The sequence below is a fragment of the Xyrauchen texanus genome, chromosome 43 (genome assembly GCF_025860055.1).
Source record: "Xyrauchen texanus isolate HMW12.3.18 chromosome 43, RBS_HiC_50CHRs, whole genome shotgun sequence".
NCBI lineage: Eukaryota > Metazoa > Chordata > Actinopteri > Cypriniformes > Catostomidae > Xyrauchen > Xyrauchen texanus.
In genome coordinates this window covers 9,877,224-9,898,342 of record NC_068318.1, presented here as the reverse complement: position 1 = coordinate 9,898,342, position 21,119 = coordinate 9,877,224, and the positions used below count along the sequence as shown (strand labels likewise).

At 37.0% G+C, this 21,119-nt stretch overlaps 1 protein-coding gene across 2 annotated transcripts in view; it reads left to right on the top strand.

Moving 5' to 3' along the window:
• Positions 1 to 21,119, top strand: part of LOC127635635 (rab GTPase-activating protein 1-like) — a 129,532-nt gene that overhangs the window by 71,766 nt on the left and 36,647 nt on the right. For both annotated transcript variants that reach the window (XM_052115799.1, XM_052115798.1), the window contains 2 exons: positions 16,129 to 16,242; positions 19,142 to 19,216. In XM_052115799.1, the coding sequence (XP_051971759.1) occupies positions 16,129 to 16,242; positions 19,142 to 19,216 (189 nt within the window). The remainder of the gene's footprint in view (positions 1 to 16,128; positions 16,243 to 19,141; positions 19,217 to 21,119) is intronic.

Sequence of the window (21,119 nt, the reverse complement as noted above, 5' to 3'; positions counted from 1 at the left end):
AAAAAGGGTGAAGCTTGCAAGCCAAAGACCACCATCCCAACCATAAAGCATGGGGGTGGTAGAATCATGTTGTGGGGGTGCTTTGCTACAGGAGGGACTGCAGCACTTCACAAAATAGATGGCATCATGACGAAGGAAAATTATGTGGAAATATTGAAGCAACATCTCAAGACACCAGCAATGAAGTTAAAGCTTGGTCACAAATGGGTCTTCCAAATGGACAATGACCCCACGCATACCTCTAAAGCTGTGGCAAAATGGTTTAAGGACAACAAAGTCAAGGTATTGGAGTGGACATCACAAAGCCCTGACCTCAATCCATTAAAAAAAAATTCTAGGCAGAACTGAAAAAGCATGTGCGAGCAAGGAGGCCTACAAACCTGACTCAGTTACACCAGTTCTGTCTGGAGGAATGGGACAAAATTCCAGCAACTTTTGCAACTTTTATTGTGAGAAGCTTGTGGAAGGCTACCCAAAACACTTGCCTTATGTTAATCAATTTAAAGGCAATGCTACCAAATACTAACAAAGTGTATGTAAACTTCTGACCCACTGGGAATGTGATGAAAGAAATAAAAGCTGAAATAAATAATTCTCTCTACAAATATTCAGACATTTCACATTCTTAAAATAGTGATTCTAACTGACCGAAGACAGGGAATGTTTTCTACGATTAAATGTCAGGAATTGTGAAAAACTGACTTTAAATGTATTTGGCTAAGGTGTATGTAAACTTCTGACTTGAACTGTAGCATACATAACGTGCATTGATGTGTGGCATATGTTTTGCCATTAATTCTCAGATGTGCATGAAGGGGTAGATATTAATAATAATAGATGTAATATAGATATTGAGTCCAGTGAAATTCAGTAAATGTAGTGTTAAGGTCATAGGGTATGGTGTTGTTAGCAGTTCAGCATTCTGGTTGCCTGAAGGAAAAAGCTGTCACGCAGCCTGCTGGTGCAGGCTCTGCTGTGGTACCGTCTGCCAGATGGTAGCAGTGAGAGCAGTCTGTGGCTTGGATGGCTGGAGTCTCTGATGATCCTCCGTGCTTTCCTTACACATCGCCTGGTATAGATGTCCTGGAGGGAGGGAAGCTCACCTCCAATGATATGCTGGGATGTTCGTCCTACCCTCTACAGCACATTCTGGTTGAGAGCAGTAGAATGCACGTGTAGATGTTATGACTCATCCCAAACTTCCTCAGTTGTCTCAGGAAGAAGAGCCGCTGGTGCACCTTCTTTTCTATGGCCTCTGTGTGGAAGGATCATGTGAAGTCATCAGAGATGTGAGCTCAGAAGAAATTTAAGCTGCAGATCCTCTCCCCTATTCATCTGCCATAAATTTATATTATATATTTATTATAGGCCCTACGTAGTATATTTATAAATACTTAAATTATTATTAACTTTTTATATGAATTATTTTTTATCTGGGAGGCCTTTCTCAGCAAATAATGATATAAGCAATTAATTATATGATTTAATTGGTTTGAACTGTAATTAATTTGATTACAGTTTTTTATCGATTGACAACTCTAATTTGTATTAGAACTTATAACGGTTACTAATGTTTAGAATTGCGCAAACGCTTTACCCTGCAGTACTTTACTTTCACAATGCATGTGTACTGCTCTAAAAGTGCTTAAAACATGAGCCCCACTTGTGCACAGATCACCGTGTTAACAGTTTGTTCTGAAGCAAACACAACATATCGCCATTTTTATGGCTTATTAATTAATTGAACAGCCCTGAAGGATCGTGAAATTAGTCTATTGATGGGCTCTTTATGAAACTTAATTGCCAAACAAAAAGAATGTTAATAGCATTGCAATATTCACAATATTGCTTAATTTTATATATCGTCAGGAATATCAACACAATTATATTATGAATAGTGTATGTATCAAAGGCTAAATACAAGTTAATGTTATTATTAATATTAAATCCCTGATGTACAAAATGAGAAGATGAAGGTGCCATTTATGACATTTATTCAACAAAAACAACAAACCCAGCCATCTAGCTTGTTACATTTTGAAATATTCATTTTACAATGTATTTTTAGGCCTACATGCTTACTGATTGCATGCATAATTTGTACTATTTACAAGAATTTTACATTGTGAACATGCAGTGAAAGGATCACAGTGCTGAACTTTGCATATTAAAAGCATTTTAAGAGTCGAAATTGAGATTGTTCAAATTTATATTTGTATCCAGCAACAATCCCGGTCATACTTTTAATTTTATAGGTTAAACAAAGTCAAATCCAATTATTTCCGTGTACCACAACCTGCTCGCGTATGCCCAGTTGAGAATCACGGATCTAGCTAAACATAGTCAGGCACCATTTTTTTTTTTTCATGGGTTTAAAATGTGGGACTCATGTCCTAACCTTGCTGACAAGTTTCCAGCGACAATTTGATTTTTAATATAAAGTTATTTGGACCAATGAGATTTCACTGTGGCTGTTTAGGACTCACATTTATACCCAGACTAACATGGAAGACATAACATTTTCATGCTTGTCACTTTATTGTGTTATGCCTGTTTACAACACGGTGTTACACAATACGTGCAGTTTCCACAATGATATATTGTACAATTAAATATCATTAAACCATTCTTTGGTCTTTAATGTGTTCTAACAAACCCTAGAGAGCCCTGATTCCCCAACATGTGCCTAGTGGGTGATGTAGTGTTTAAGGGAAGAGGAAATGGACCCTCCCTGCCTCCCTCTTAACAAGGGAGTGATCAAGAGTCAATCCACCAACTCACCCACCATCAGCTTCTCCCCCTCTCAGCTTTCATCAAGCTAGCTACACGTTTTATAATCAGCCTCCCCGAAGAAAAACAAAATGCCATTTTTGACCATTGTTGCCAATCAGAATAAACGACTCTAAACAATGGTCAGGAAAAAGGTACTGTGCACGTCCTGCGGAAGCACCCTTCTCCCACCACACACACAATCTCACCGTTACATTCGAAACCCAAGTTACGTTTTGTGCAAGTTAGGTTCACACAGATCTCCTAAGGGATCTTGCGTCACAAGGGCTTTTCAGGACGACTGTCCCCAATGTTGGCAGAACCTAAATATGGTTCCATATACAAGACACTGTAACTCCCAGCAAACCCTGAAAACATGTCCTGACTCTTGGGAATCCTTGTGGAAGAAAGAAAAAAAGAATTTGTCCAATAATTCTTTGTTTATTATTGATTTCTTCCTGCCATTCTTTGCAGAATTCTTTCTTTCTTTTCTTTCATTTGTGCCTTCCTCTTTTTCAGTTTCATGGAAATGTTTGAGAGGAAGGCATTCTTACCTCTGGAAATTAAGATGTAATGCTTTGTTCCTGCTCAAAACATACGGATGTTTTGTGATGTCACTTTTTTAAAACCACTTATGTAATTATGGATATCAACGTAATATATTACAGTCCCCATGTCAGAATATGCATACTTCCCTACCATAAAGAAAAATAGAATGCCATATCAATAATGTGTCGGAATCTGCAGTATTCATAAAACAGTTGACGAGAAACACCCAGATGACGTACTATCCAGAAAAATTCTGAAATGGCGATGCTCTGGACACTATACATAATGTGTCAAGAGCAGAGAAACTGTCAGATTCAAAATGTTGAATTAAAAAACAAATACACAGGAAAACAATGAGTTGGCTGGCTCTTTTCAACTGTGTTGTATACACCAAGAAAGTTGTTCCTTGTGGTTAAATTGTGCTGCTTATTTTCGAATTTGTTGTTGCAACCTCATATATTCGGGTCATGGGACAATACACAAGATTCCAGATGAAGTAGTCTGTGATTATATTCATACTACTCACCTGCCTACCTAAAAAATACACTTTGTTAATGGGCAATAAGTACTCTATTAATAAAATGCAGTACATACTCTGAAAGTGCGTGAACTGAGATGCAGCTGTTGTTTCCCAACCCTGAGTACCCAAAACACCAGTGGTGGGCCGTGCATTTAAAGTCTAGGCCTTCAGTGTGTTTCATGCCATTAAGAAAACACAGTTTCACAATGAATAAGACACCCCATGTCTTTGGCCATCATAGATTATGTCGCAGCTAACTAATAATACCAATTGGCATTTTAATAACACGTCCACGCACGAAAGCTAGAACTTGAAACTTCACTTAATTCTCAAGCAAGCATTATTTTAACTGCAGCATGACTGTTTTGTGAAATGAACATCTCCTGAACAGATATTCAAAAATCATAACATAAGACCAAGGAGGTCTATAATATCTGGAAAAATCGATCTAATAATATTTGCGATTTAAATGTTGCTTGAAGTAATTTTCGTTTTGTCATGGTACACGGTTATGCTGCGTTTCATTCAAGTTGGATATGGGATATTCCTACTTGATATCTTCGACCATAAAAGCATTCCATTAACCAATATTCGGATCTGCAACTCTCCCGTTAGTTTAGCAGGTGTTTGACTCTCATTAGAGATGTCTCCTAGCAACCCAACTGATAAACAACGCTGCAGCGCTAACATTTGTGCTTCAGGTGTACGATTATCAAAAGAGAATATAAAGTTTTATACACCTGTTTCTGCAGGCGTTTGTTAAACAAGCTTTAATATCATGTAATGTGGAAACAAACTCATTTATCGATGTTACTTAATAAAGTGAATGTTTATCACTTACTTTGTATATCTCCCTGAGTGTCGACATGTTTGTGTGACATCATGCCCCTGCATCTCAGTTGAGTTGAGAATATCTGCAGGAGCCTGCAAGTTGTAATTCTGACTTAAAGATGCATTCCATTGCACTTTTCCTAGTTGGAAGTTGTAAATCCGACTTTCCGAGTTGAGTGGAACGCAGCAACACTTTTCTTCAAAACTTGATCGGACACTTAATGCTCAGGCAGCCTAATTTACACTTAGAAAACTCCTGATGTTGCTATAACAATGCAAAAAGCACTTACCAACTTGCTTGAAGTGAAAATCAGTCCTCCTTTCCTGGTTAATAAATTAATCAATCACACGGTCATGCTGAACATCTTGTGTTTTTAAATCCATAAGGATCTTTCCTCAATGGCGATAGCGACAGTGATGACGATCTTGCGCTCTTCGCTTTCAAATAACATACATCACTTAAAGCGTGATTGTGTAACTCAAGGCTAGCTAGAAGGCCTCGACCGGAACATATCCTAAAGGTCACACCCACCAAGAACAAATAAATCAGTCTAATTGGCTGACAAATCTGACAATCTGACATTTGTTGCCCATTCATTTGCACTGTTGAGGGATTCAGTGGAAATTCTGAAGGCCTGAGGGGGTGGAGCTCAGACTCATGTGCTGCTTCGGGCATCAGTTGTCACACTTTGCTTGTAAGCATCAAGGAATAAATTCTGACTGGATAAACTTTGCGTTTTTCTCTATTTGTTTGTAGTTTAATTATTATTAAAATACATATGTAAAAAAGTGATTGAGAATGAAAGGATGAAAAATATGTATTTATTTGGCATGTTAGGCCAGCATAGAAGGCTTTGCTGGCCCTGAGAATTTGCCACTGCAAAACACAGAACATTATGGATGCAGGTATGAGAGTAATTATGCATTCGAAGAATAACTTACTTCTCGGCCATTAATAAAGCATGTTATTTAGGTGTGTATTATGAATACATTCTCAGACATACTTCATCCACGTGGGCCTTGTCCCTGAATATATGAACATTTAACAACAAATGCAAAGATAATTTATTCTGTTTTTGTTAAAAAAGTACAATTTATCAACCAGGAACAGCTTCAGCTTGATATAGCATTTACATTTTTTCTTTGCCATTTTCTTTTTTAATTCTGACAGTGTCTAAGCTCCTGAGGCATTATGGGTTGGTAAAGTGTCCAGTGGATGCACACTTCAGAATCTCGCCAAATGCAGAAGGTATACTGGGTATTTTCAGCTTAATGGTTTTTGAATACTGAGGATACGGTTATACCACCTATTATACATACTATAAAGTTGGGAAGTAGATATATTCAGACACAGGGATTCAAAGACTAGGATTAGGAAACATTGATTTATCAAACAGTAGCTTAGCACTTTTTGACCTAAAGTCCTTCGGTTCTTTTTGGTCTTTTTCAAGACCTGTTTCCATTTAGGATTGGTCTGGTTACGGCTGGCCTCTATCCCAATAGTTGATCTCTCTAGTCTACTTAGTCTGACATTAAACTACTTCAACTTGAAGGCTGAGCAACAGACCAATCTGATCTTCCTCCGAGACTTGCTTCAGGTCAGACAGAGTCTAGTCAGAAATGTCCGATTATGGTCTGATCTCGAACTGACCTATTTTTCAGCTTCTTCAGATACAGTGAAGTCACTGTAGCTACCTTCTTCTTAGACCCTTTTCCATTCTCTTCTCTTCTCAGCTTGCTGGCCTGTGGCCTACATGGTGTTAGCAGAGGGTCAGTCTGCCTCGCAGTTCGTGCTGAGTTTGCGTAGCTGCCAAGTTTGTCAGCTGAGCTGCTGGTTGCAAATGCATTATTTAGTGGCTCCTCTCTTCCACATAAACAGAGCATCAATTATAGAAAGAGAGGGTAATTAATCTTTGAAAAGGGGCTATGCTTATTCATGCTGGAATCCGCTGGTAGTTCAAGTGTACTTGCAAGTGCCTTGCATGTGCACACGCTAGTCTATTTAGTGTTTTTACGGAAAACACATCATCCCTGTAGGTTATTGCATGGGCTTTAGTCTTGGTAGCAATGTAAGTAGGTGGTAGATCACTTGTATTACATGAGAGATGGTGTGAATTGAAGTAAAAATGCAAAGAATGATCACAAGAGGTGTAGGTGCAAACGTACAACTCATATGGCGACTATTTTGCAAAGACACATGATGGGTAAAGAGGGTCTGCTATAGAGGAATTAGAATAAGACGAAGAAAGCCAAAGTGTGTAGAATGCAATGAAGAAATAAAGTTGTGTATGACAACTGATATTAAATTGTGCTTTTAGGTGGAGACTGTAGTCTTGTGCTTGAAAGCAGATGAATAAAACATGGTGTCCTGAATGCAGGCTGAACCCCACCATCCAGACATGCTCACTCAAAGTGAGACAGTTGGTGGAGACTCCCCAACTTAAGCAGGATGAACGATTCATCCTTGTGTATGGCAAAGTCAGACATTCACATACAGAAACAAGGCCTGGGATACACATTATCTCTTATGTCCTTTATAGTTGAGCCAGATGATGCGGCGCTGTGTAGTATCTTAATAAATATCAAACTTCTAATCATGGAAAATGTGTTGAAACTAGGAAATGTTTAATTCATAATATACTTGGAGTTTGCAGTTGAAGTCTTTAAAGACAGGCATTCCATTTCTGCTGAGCTTCCTATTTGGGCTGTGCTGATACAATTGCAATATTTTGAATCTTGACCTGTATCATGATTCATTTCATGAGGTGTTTGCCAATACCCTTCCCTATTATATAATTTCTATATGTGTGTGTTAGACAGGTGGTAAAGGTCTCCACTCACATCCTGACCTTGGATAGTGGTTGCTTTCATTATGGTAGATAGTTCATAACGCTCATCATCTGATTTCTCTACTCACTAAAAGTTTCTTTACTGTTGACCCATGCAGTAAATTGTCAAACTGTGCCTTTCACATTGACAAGTGAGGGTTTTAGGAACCTGACATAGTGGAGTGACTCAATGGGGACACTTTTTGGCATGTTCAGGAAGTGTTAAATCGCTATTCCAGGAAGTGAGGTAGGAGTTTGTTTACATTTATTTATATAGCATCATTGAAATTAATTTTTGCTTAAAAGAGATTAAAAAAAAATGGGAACACACTAAAATCTAAATCACAAAAAAAAAAATGAGAAAGCATTAAAAGGGCACACTCCCCTTACTGTACTCTTTTAGTAACATTTTGAGTATGTTATATCTGTTGGCCACAGGCATTATGTAATGTCTAGCTTAATTGTCATTTGGCAAATGGCAAAAGGATATTGACAGCAGTTTGCCTTTAAGCTGCTGTGCCCCCGCTGGGTGTGCGTGTATGTTCAAAATGGATTGCACCTATAAATAGATGTTGTGTAATCTTGATTTGGCTTTGTGTTATAACGCACAGAGCTGTACGGTGACTCTACTGTAGCTATTTTTGTGTTTATATAGTACACTGTAGGACTGTATAAACAGTCTTTGTCGTAAATCTTTATCTGTGTTCATATAGATATCCTGCCAGGTCACATGGGCTCCAGTTTGGCTCACAATATGGCTGATATTCCTTTCCGAATGTGATTTGTATAGTGTTATAAATTAAACCTTAAAAACAAAGTAATTAAAAGTATCCACTGTGTGTGTATCACACCTTAATATACAGCGTCAACTCTTTAAGTAAGCCACTTGGAGGTATCACCTAAACGTTTTTCTTTATTTACTGTGTGGCGTGTCCCGTCCATCTCAACACAGCAACAATGGCTTGATCTGTGGTGTGTTTGGGGCGTGACTGTTGTACAACCAATGGAAGACAGGGGTAAACAGGAATTAAAAATAATCTGGTCTTCCAATTTAGCAAGCATCACTGAACATTCAAATCCATTGGAAATTCTGTGCAGTCCTTAGTAATTGGAGTAAATTGACAAGTTGGAAATCACATTGAATGGCAGTGTAGTGGCAAGCTTTTATTTGTGGCTCAGTGGTGTTCGTAGACAGGTCATGTGACATCTCCTCCAGAGCATGGGTCATGTGCTCAACATATTCTGGACTGTTGTGAAAGGATTTTTTTGTACTCCATTCCATCTCTATATCTCTCTTTATTCATCTTTTGCTTTTAATATCATCTATGTCAATTGCCACCAATCACACTTTTCTTTCATTATATTTTTCATGTTCTTTCGGTCATGTGATGTGGCTCTTGAATTGATTGCATCATTTGCCCTTTTCCAACAGCCCTTAATTGGCTAATTAAGTGGGCCAGTGAAACATAACACCCGTCCATTCCTCTTCTGCATTCCTTTTTCTTCATTCTGTAGAAGAATAATTTCTACTCTCTCCATCAAACCTTTAGATTTATAGTGTCATCTTCCATCTTATCAAGTAGATTTAATCTCATTATCCCTGGACACAATTTGATTTTCATTTGTTCTGACAATATTCTCACAAGATTCACATTTGCTGCTACTGAGGTTGATGTGCTGTAGGGGTAGGTTTTGGAGTAGGGTTTGTTTAGGTTAGGGTTAAGTTTAGGGGTAAGGTTAAGTGTAACTACAGTAATTAAATACAGGTTATTTGAATGTAAATACAATGCAACAAAACACATGTACATAATAAGTACATTGTATCAAATGCTTAAGTACATACAGTAGTAGTTAAAGACACCAAATATAAAGTTGGTTCATTTATGTTCTTGTTCCTATGTTTTTTTTTAGTTCACTTAAGTCCTCCTGGGTAGTTCGTACTTAGAGCTTGGAAATCGTAAATACGATGTGATGTCCGTTCAAGTGATTCTAGTCAGAAAGAATGGACCCGTTTTACAATTTCATATTTCTTTCTCTCTTTTTCACTTATTAGCAAAGGTAGGAAGCTTTTTTAGCACCAATGCAACAAAATGAAGAGCAAAGCCCACACATAAGGTTTTTAATTGTCACTGCTTAAACCAGCTAAAAGAGCCTTTAAGTGTTCTTATTTTCAAGTTTTATCATCATTCTTCATAACAATACAACAATGTATACAAACTAGTCCTCATGCCAAACTAAATTACTACCAATAACAATTTGCTTCCACTATGATTCTTAAATCGACCCCCCTCCCCAACTCAGAAAGTCGGGAATCAAGAATTTCCCACTCGTGTAATTCCATCTTTGTGATTACGTTAACGTGCGCTCATCTCGTAAAAACGATCTTTCCAAAATGTCTTGAACGCACAACAACAAACAAATCTTAACATGCACTTGTGTTTGTCTGCTGCGGATGCACAAAAATGTGAGTTACTAGCCAAAGGCATATTCTGTATGGAGTCAAGCAGCAATGAGAACAGCTTTAAACTCAGGGCCATGCACAGACATTTTGGGCGGCAGGTGCTCAAGTGAAAAAAATAGGCACCCCTCTCATAATTATATATAAAAATAAGGTTACATACAGTAGCACATCTTTTACTTAAAGGTGCAGTGTGTAAGATTGAGAAACCCTTATTATTAATGACATCTGTGGCCGTTAAGTGAACTGCAGCCAGCTACCTGTTGCTCGTGCTCGCGCACACACTCCATAGAGACGCGAGAGAGTGAGCATGCAAAACAATGACGTAACGTACAAAGAGACAACGTGATCACTGGCATGATGCTGACAGATGAGGTAACATAATTTTATCCTTAAAATTACAGTTATGATTGTTTTACTACAAACTTTTAGACTGTATATTATATTTGACTCTCCAATGCTGGAACAGGGCTCAAACAGGTCTGGCTATGTAAAGTAATGACTTTTCTTTGCATGATACGTCGGCTCTCGTATAAATGCAGTCAATGTCGGTATTAGCTAGCTAGCCAGCTTTATCAATAGCTGTTAGCTAAATTTGTTGGATGATGACAGTAGCTGTTTATAAAACAGAATGTACATTATAAATATGTTGTTGACACAATTCAGTCCATCACAACTGACATTTTGATATATCGATACGCTATTGTTTTATAATAATAGATTATATACCGTTATTATATAGTTTTGCATTATCTTGAACATTATCTAGCATTCATTTAATTTGTTATTGTAGTTTAGCTAAAATTATGCAGATCAATCCTTATGGCACTATATTTCACATGCTTTGCAGTTATGTAAGCTTACCTGTCCATTAAGAAGAACTCCAAATCAGGGTCGGTTTTGATCTCCAAAACCGAAGGAAGGTCCCTCCAGGAATCAAATGCCCTGCCGATGTTCACTCTAGTTTTCTCTCAGCCACGATCACGTTTCCGTTTAGCCAGACGGGATTCTGTAGATAAATGTTTTTTTGGCTTACACTGAGTTTGTGTTGGAGTCGGTGTTGTGCTGGGAGCCAGACATTTGCTGGATTCCATCTCTAAGATAACGTTACCTAGTGTTGCAGTTTGTTGTCGCTGTTGAATAGCGGAAGAGAAGCACTGAGGAAATGTTCTTGGGAGCACGCATAAACGACACATCCTTTGGATTTTCCCGGCAAAAGCGACCCGCTCCCTTCGCATGAAAATCAGTTTACAGGCTTTAATAGGCAGCCTAGGAAGTCTGGGAAGGGCAAATTTTTTACATACATTTTTACACACATTGACAAAAAAAGGGCGAATATTACATGAAAATTATTACCAATTGTTTTTTTACATACATTTATACCCATATACTCATGCAAATGTTTGATACTCAACAGATTTCTACAAATGTATCAATTCACATAGAGATGATGGTCTTTAGCATTCACTATTATCAGTGTTTCCCACAGGAGTTTGGGGGCATGCTTCCCCATAATATTTAAAAAAAAAATCTTGTGCACTTTAAAGAGCAAAATTAAGAGGCTAGATCTATGAAGAACTTTGTGCTCTGGTAAACAATTTTGTGCTCTAGTAGTAATTTAATCATAAACACATTGGATGGATAGATATGAATGTTAGAGTTAGGGTTAGGATTAACATGGTAAACAAGATGTAGAACTTGCTCCTCAGATGCTGACTGGGAGTGAGAGATGCTTTGCTGAAGCAAAGGTGCAAAACACAATGCTATAGGTCTTTTATGTTATTATGAGAAGTGTAAAATATTTTCGGTTCATTATGAAACTGTGGCGGGACAAATTAGACAGTCTAGGCACTTAATGGGAAACACTGCTATTTCTACAATTATCACAAGAACAGGCAACAACAAAGAAAACAATGCCACATTGTGCTTTATTGACCACTTTAGTGGTCTATAAAATTAATTACCATTCAAAATCAACAAATATTTACACAAAATTGAAAAAGGCTGTTCTCTGAATACATAAAATAAAGTAATAAACCAGCCAATCTAACCTCCAAACTACAAAGTAGGCCTACAACATTTGCAACAATTAGTAATGCAACAAAAGTGCATTCTGTGTATTGAGGTGAAGGGAGCAGGATCGTTCTCCTTTATTTAAAGGCCTATTGTATGGACTATTGTATTGAAATTATATTCAGTTGGCTTGACTACAACTACTAGTAAATTGTGTGTCACAGGAGTAAGAATCGATAATTTACTAGGCTATATCTTAAAGCTTTTGCTAATCAGTATGAGCATATAAACAGTGGACGAATCATATATTCGCATATTTTCTTTTGACTGGTGACAGTTCGGCTGACGTTTCTTATATCCAAATGTGATTGACTATTAACTAAGTAATGCATATTTATTTGTTTCATTTGCCTGACAAAGGAACTAGCCTACTGGAGTTCACTCGTTTTTCATTAACGATGGCGTCACAATGCTATTTTACGCCAACACCAGACTATCTTGCTTGTTGTTAAACTTAATGTGGGGCTGTTGCCTATGTTAGTCTGGCTGTATTGAGATGTTTTAATAGTGGTTTAATTTCACAACAGTGACGAACAATTCCGAAGCTTAGGACAAACACTGTCTTTACCTGGCTGTCACCATTGAAGGCAGGTCAGAGAGACGTGGATGCTACTCCGAAGGGTGCTCAATTTGCATGCGTTAGCTGTGGTGACTGTGACAAGGACAGTCGAAGAGGGAGGGGCAAGGCTCACGCGGTCTCGAAGAATTAGAACTCAAATGCAGTTGTTGGGCGTTACATGCTTTTAATTGAGAATGTATGCTATTGGCCAAATGTAAAAACGAAAATATCAAATTAGAAAAAAAAAATGTCTTGCAAAAAGGGCCCTTATCAAAATAGAGGCCAAAAGTGCAGGTGCTTGTGCACCACCTGGGGTCTATCTGTGCACTTGTGTGTTTAAACTGTAATTTGGTAATTTGTCATCATGTCATTATAGCAGTTCACTTACCCTACTGGAGGCCACATCACAACTACTTCAAGCGGTTTGCTGGTGCACACCTGAGTTCAAAAACTGGACCAAACATTTGCACCAATCAAACAAACCAAAGTCTGATGCCAAACTGTCTGGTTCCCGCAGCAAAAGCTTTAGTGTGAGAGGTATTCTTAACTAGCTTAACAAGAAAGACTACCTTGGTCAACCATCTTCACCAGAAAAGGCAGTGTTGGTTGAGCAGCTTTAACAACTAAGTTTAGCTGGTTAACAGCATGACTGTGCTAATCAATGATGGTGGTGTAGTGGTCTAATGCACATAACTGGTAAACTGGTAATCAGAAGGTTGGTGGTTCGATCCCCACAGCCACCACCATTGTGTCCTTGAGCAAGGCACCTAACTCCAGGTTGTTCCGGGGGGATTGTCCCTGTAATAAGTGCTCTGTAAGTCGCTTTGGATAAAAGCGTCTGCCAAATGCGTAAATGTAAATGTAAAATTGCTTTTACCAGCATAAACCAGCCCTGAATTTCCATGCTGGTTTAAGAGGTCTTTTCAACAGGGAGTACGAACCATAATCTGAAATCTATATTTGAATAGGGAAGTCTAGAGATATGATTAAGGTGGATAATGCACCAGTACAAGCTTTTTAGGGAACAGAATGTAATAGCTGAGCTGCTAAGTGCAGCACTTTGACTGAAGACATCTGTGTTGTGTGCGTGAATGAGAGTACAACTTTGTGAGCTGTTGGTAGATCAAGCCCTGTTGACATAAGAGAGGACTGGTGGGACTAACTGACCTCCCAGTAAGCTTTTGTTAGTGACCACTCTATTCAAACAATCCTCACTCTAAAACAAAAGTTCCCATGATTCTATTTGGAACAACACTATTCAGCAGAGTAATGCAAACTGAGAAAGCTCTAAGATCTTCTATGTACTGTCTTCCCCAGAGAGTCTTCAGCGGTTAGCTAACATAGACATAAACATGGCCACACACACTCACTTCATATCTTACAACCTTAGACACTGGGATATTCAGCATACTATGTGTCTGTGACACCCTGCAACACATGATTGTGCACATGCACGCATACATGTCCACTCCGGTTTGTCCACACAAACCTTTGGAGGTTGGTACACTTTGTTCCATTGGATTTGAAGCAATGTGTTCTGCCCTTTGGCATGCTTTTTCATTGCCCACTAGTGGAAAGCAGTGAAAGTTGCTAATAATTCTGTAACATCAAACAGGCTGGTTCCCACCGCAAAATAATTCTCACATAGCTTTTCATTATCATTGTCTCATTATCAAAGTATATGGATTTTTTAGTTTAACAATCTCTGTAGGTCTGCAACAACTAATTGATTATTATCGATAATGGAAATAATCGACAACTAACTTCATTATGGATTAGTTGGTTTAGTGCCGAGAGCACGGAGAGGCTCTGTCAGTGACGTCACTTTACAGCCCAGAAAATGTGTTGTATGATGAAACTCATTTGAAAAACAATGAGAAAAGCTGAATTGAAGTGTTTTAGATTGTTTCTCATCATTTGAGTGCATGCAATAAAACAAGAGAGCACCAGGATGAACACTAAGCTTGCTTATATTTGATCATCCTGATAATGCCACATGTAATGTCTGATTCCACCAGTAAATTTATACCATGTCAAACATTATTTTACTGGACAAACATACACATATTTTTAAAAGAATAGTTTAGAAAAATGTAATCAGCGACAATACTATTTTAAACCTGCAATATTCATTTATAATACTTAAAATGTATGTAATCAGTGACAGTGTACAAGCATATGTATCTAACATAATTATGATTTTTTTCAGCTGGGCAGAATTATTAATATTTCTATTCTGGGGTCACATTGCCCTCTACTGGGCTGATTTTTTTGCCCCACTCAATCCCCAATGGATCATTTGACTCTTTAATGAAATTTTTGTTCAACAAAGCTTTACAAGTAATGAAAGGAAGTGATTTGCATTTGTACTGAAAGTAGTAATAATATTAATAATAATAATAATAATAAATTCAAACTTAATTTCTCATGATTCAGGCTTTGTTCAAAGTTTTGTGAGAGTATAGTATCATGAATCCAGTCATGTAAATTGAACCAAATCCTTATGCCCTTTATCATTTCTGTTTTGTTTCTTATGTTTTATCAGATTAATCAAAGAAATAATCAAAGATTAATAATTGTTTGTTGCAGCCTTACATCTCTGGATGATATACAGTATTGTGTATATGTAACTTACAGACAGCTAAATGTATTTTCAGTTACAATTATGTGTTTTTGTGGTTTGACAACTTGAATGAATCCTAAAGTATTTAAGGTTACATACAGAGAGATTGCATAAAAAACATCACCATTTATAATCATTTAGTTAGCGCAGTTACACCAGTTTCATACACTAACCTTCAAACTCAACATTACTCTGTTCATTCTTGGAAGTACCAAAGCCTTTGTAACTTTTGTGTGAATGGTGACTAGATTCGAGACTTTGGACTGCAACCTTCACCACATTGTCAGGTCCTTCCATACTGTATATTGTTCCTAAAGATATTGAGATTATCAACATTGGATGATCAGATTTTTAATTGGATAACTGTGTGTCCGATATATCAGCCATGACGATATTAAGATAACTGACATCAATTATATCCATGCCTATATGGCTGATCAAAGTATTTGGTGGATGACTGCGTCTTGTGTGAGCGAAATAGTAAATCTGGTCAGGCAGATTTTGAGGTTATCGGTTTCAGCCGATAAATGTACCTGTTTGGCTGATTGAAGAATTTGTGATTTATTATATATCAGCCAGACGGATATTGAGATTATCGAGTTCGGTTGCTAACCGAGCCCACTTGGCCAATTTAAGTATTTGTTGGACCGATATATCAGTTGGGCTGTTTTTTGATATCTGATAACCGTACCTGCATGGCCAACGAACAGTTATCTCCTCCTTGTGAGTTTCAAAATCTACTGACAGGCTTGTTCATGGATAATGCAAATCTTCAAATACATTTGACCGATTTTGTGTACATTTAATGTGCTACCTTCAAATTGTATTGTATTGTGCAATAAGTTTATATATCTGCATTGTAGACAATTAGCGCTGTCTCACATTGACAATAATTCTCTGTTTCTCACTCTTTATCAGGAATCTCCGCAAGACAGTGCCATCACTCGTGACATTAACCGTACCTTTCCTGCACACGACTACTTCAAAGACACTGGAGGTGATGGGCAGGACTCTCTTTATAAGATCTGTAAGGTGAGCAGATGTTTTTCCCAGGTTTTCTTTCATTTTGCCAGCACAGCTCTGATACTGCACTTGCGTTCTATGTAAGGCTTGCAATATCCGGTTATAATAGCGGTATGATGCGTGGTTGTGCGGTTGTTACTAAGAAATATCAGAATGCTAGATGGCGCCATTGACCAATCAGAATCAAGTTTTCCATAGAGCCTTGTAATAATCCCAGTTTATTGTGCTCTGGAAAATGCTCTGTAAGTTAAATTCTTAAAATCTTTTTAAGAATTAAACTGTGCCAGCTCCTTCATAAGCTACTTTTGGTAGGGGTTTCTATATTAATCTAGAAATTGTTTAATGGATAAAACACTCTATTGTAAAACAAGTGTCATCTTGTTTAGGGTAGTGGTTGAGTGATGAATTTGGGTCATATGGTTGAAATGGGTGTGTCGGTAACACTTTACAATAAGGTTGCATTTGTTAACATTACTCTGTGCATTAGTCAACTAACACCAAAACAATTACATGTTTTAACAGTATTTATGTGTCTTGTTTAATGTTAATAATATGCGTTATATTGTATATGTAATAAAAGCTATCAAATTCATGAACAACTACTTTACCCACAATGCCGATGAGTGTTGCCATAGAAACAGGAGACTCGCTGAAAGCAGAGGTTTTTAGCGGAGAAGGGCCACTTCTATTAAAATGAATGGGAGAAATCGGAATGCTCAACCAAAGAGCTCTGAGTGCCCAATGGTCAACGGATGTAGAAAGGAAGTCCCGCCTTACAGTAAATAGAGCCAATCACCTTTTAGATACAGACATCACCTGCCAATCAACTCTAAACATGCACAATAGCCAGGAAAATTTTGTTTTTTAGCATAATATGAGGTAAAGAATCAACATTTTTGATTCCAGTATTGTCAGATTTTATTGCTGATTTGAAATATGTTCTTTGATCGTAATCTTGACCAACAGTTTTTGAGATTTTGGTCTTTCCCCATTCAAGTAGATAGGAGCTGCACTGGCATAACTGGTAATAATCTCCCGAGAGCATTCCAAAAATGGCCAACAGTGAGCTGACTTGCATTGTGGGATTTTTTTAGGTAGCAAACCTTTCAGTGGACTGGAACAATTTTGCGAATTAGACCTAAAAATTGCCGACTCACTGATCAGTGCTCTGACTACTGAACTAGGGAACTGATTGAGATGCACCCTTTGTTGAAAGTTCCGTTCAGCATTGACTGCTCTGATTGGAGGATCGCTTCAGGAATCTGGTTCCGTCGAATGTGGGTTTTTCCAAAGGATTTCGAATTGACCCAATGTTGAAGAAACAATAAAGTTGCAAATGAAGGAATAAGCTTTAAGGAATTGTGAGCGGTTTCACAAATATGCACAGTAAAAAGTTTATTATCTTTATTTATCATTAATTAAGAGTCAACAAACATTAGTAATGCATTAATTGTTTCCACATTACAATAAGGTTCTTAAATATCAGATGTGGAAAGTAACGAATTACAACTTCTCTCTACACAACTTTTCCTACCTTCCTAAGTATAAATAAATAATAGTACTTATACTTGAATTATGAAGTATTCAACTTCGCTGCAGTTATTTTTCACCACAATTACAAAGTACAGAAAAAAATACATAATATTTCAGAATTTTTGGAATAAAGTCAAATGGGGGAAAAAACCCACTCTATTGTGATTTCCACATGGTAGCGCAACCATTTTCAATTGTTTTAATAATAAGAGTATATATACTAGAAGTATATAAGAAGTGTATATACTATATAATATAAAATTTTCATAAAGTAACTGTAATTACTTGAGTAGTTTTTTGGCAAACTACTTATTTACTCTTACTTGAGTCATAATATTTCTCAGTAATTCTACTTGTACTCAAGTGAATTATTACTAGCAGTACTTTTAGGAAAAAAATCTGTATTCTTTTCACCACTGATATATATACATAATAAATACTTTATTCTAAGTAGTTAAGTGAAATATCACCCAGGAACATAAGTGACTGGCATTCTTTCAATATCCCTCCAACTTTTCTCCTCCACAATGAATGTTATCAAACATATACACCTTTCCAAGTTGAGAAATGTGTTAGTAGAATATGTTAACTAAGTCCTTATCAAATGTTAACAAATGCAATCTTATTGTAAAGTGTTACAAAAAGTAAGAACTCAGCTAGAGCAAGAACCACTTGACATCTTTGAAAAGTTGTCATTTTTGGGGAGTTTTAGTGGAGGGGTGACCTTAATGGGAGACTCCATTTATGTTTATAAATTTGTATTTCTGTTTTGTAAATCCATAATCAATCAGCTTTATAAAAGCATTACGATATAATGGTACACCCGTAGTGGATGATCAGTGACACTCATTACCTGTTTAACAACTACCACACTTTTCAGGTCTCACAAACTTTTTTCCCTAAAATAATGAGGTCAGTGGGTTTAATGTGGAATTTCGAAATTGATGGCCGAGTTTCCATCTTTGGGCACCTCTTAATAATTCAGCAGTCCTCTCTCCCAGTGTTACTGCCATCATTTATATGGCTCGATAGTTTTGTCATATTGACCACATGGTGCAATTCAGATTCTCAGTGCTGGCCTCTAACCACCACAGCTCAATCCAGTTCACAAAGTTTGTTAGGACTGCAATTTGTGTTTGTCACAATCTTAGCAGACATTTTTAACACAGTTTTGGGTGATATATAGGTCAACCTGAAGGAGTAGTTCACCCAAAAATGAAAATTCTGTCATTAACTACTTATTTATAGCTGTCTCTACATATTACGCTGGGATATGAGAAAGTATTTTAATATCATAAAATGACACATCACCACTCAATTTAAGAGCACCATTACTCATAATTCTGCTATACATTGTGTGTCTTTCCCTCTGCAGGCATACTCTGTATATGATGAAGAGATTGGTTACTGCCAGGGACAGTCCTTCCTCGCCGCTGTGCTGCTGCTACACGTGAGTGTCACATATGTCACACTCTCTTAGAATAAGAAGTTTTTTCAGCAATGTGTCTATTGCTTCATTCCTTAAAATGTGAAGCAATGCCATCTAGTGGAGATTTTCTGCTATCAGCTGTACTGTATGGTCCATTTCTGTGTATGATGTGGTTACATGAGACGTTTTTATTCGAACTGTGCTAATAATCTGATCACAAACGGATTACAAGTGTCCATGTAAACACTCCTAGTGTGCCGGTTTTATTCACACTTTGTCTTTTCAGAGTTTTTGCGGTTTATTATCACTCAGTAGCACACTGACATACTGATTGATGTACTGTATGTCATCAGAGACCCTCCCCTTTGAAATCTGATCACAAGAGGTCACAGGAGATGCATTTAAGCGACCTTAAATCTGTGTCTAGCCTGACCACAATATATATATATATTTAAGCAATATCACACGAGCATGAGTGCGATATGGCCCTTTATTAGCATTGCTGTGATTCGGACACAGGCCGAGTGCTGTAGGTAATCACAGCAGTGCTGATTTAGGGCCATATAGCACTCATGCTCGTGTGATATTGCTTATATACAACAGTTCAATGAACAAGTAAATTAAGAAATTTGGAAAAACTGTGTTCGGTCATAAAAAACACATTTGTGCATGGAACTACTTTCTTGCGCGACAGATCCGATTCTGCCATTGCTGGTTCAAACCACATGATGCGTCCAAGCCTTCGTTATTAATTCAAAAATGTTACTTCAGAAATAATATCACATCTTGTGCTGTTTCGAGAGAGAGAGAGAATTGCGTGTGTGCAATCACCTGTTGCCACTCCCAAGCAGAGATGCTGTCAGCTTTCAGAAGATCAGCTTTCTCAGTAGAAAAATAGCATAGAAGCAGGGGTATTGCTCCCTATTTCGCTGTAGTTAGGTGCACAAGAGTCGATCACTATAGAAAATGCAATGTCCTCCGGCATTTTAAACATCACCCATTGTGAAATTAATCAATCTGTTGTGTCTCTCAGCTGTGATGAGCCGCAATGCTGAAGTTGTTCGTTTAAAGCTATTTCCTAGCTTTAGTAGTGTATTAGTAATACAAGCGATCATGAAGAGCTGTTGTATGTAGACATAGTGAATTATAATATGAGTGTCACGTGTGTATCTTATGGTGAAGAAAATTGGCGATACGCAACTCTATAAAGAAGAAAGATTTTGTTTTTTGTGAGTTAAATATGGATCGATTCAAGTGAACAAAAAGGTGAGAGTGTGTAGTCTTATTCCATTATACAATTCCAAAAGTATTTTTTTTATTTGTCTTTTTTGGTTTGTTTAACAATATAAATATCTAAAACCCCTTAAGTACATTTACTTTAGCAGCTATACTGCAGAAGAAAAAATTGTTATCAGAAAATATTGAATATAACAGTTAATTAATTTTAATATTTAAATATTTTAAAATATCGAAAAATCTTTAAAACAATATACATTTTAGACTTGCTTTTAGAGCAAATATTTTTGAATATGAGTATATTTTTTCTTTACTGCACTGGCAGAAGTATGAACAAGTGAAAAAATACACTTATATTTAAGATACATTCTCTAAGATACAGTCTAAATATCTTATAGTTTGCTTCTCAAGTAAATGTATATTGTTTTAAGGATTTTTAGACTGTGTTAAATGGAAAACAAGACAAAAACACTTGATAACAGTAGGATTTTTTGCAGTGAAAATTTTAATTAATTAAACAATAAAACTTAAAACGAATAATAAATAAATTCCCCTTTAATTTAATGATTGTCATTTAGAGGTATTTTTAAAAGATGATTTTGTCCTCTTTTTTTGTTAGTAAGCATGTTTAATACAACCTTTTAAGTCAGGCACAAGCCGAATAGTCAGTTAAGAGCTTGTGATTAAT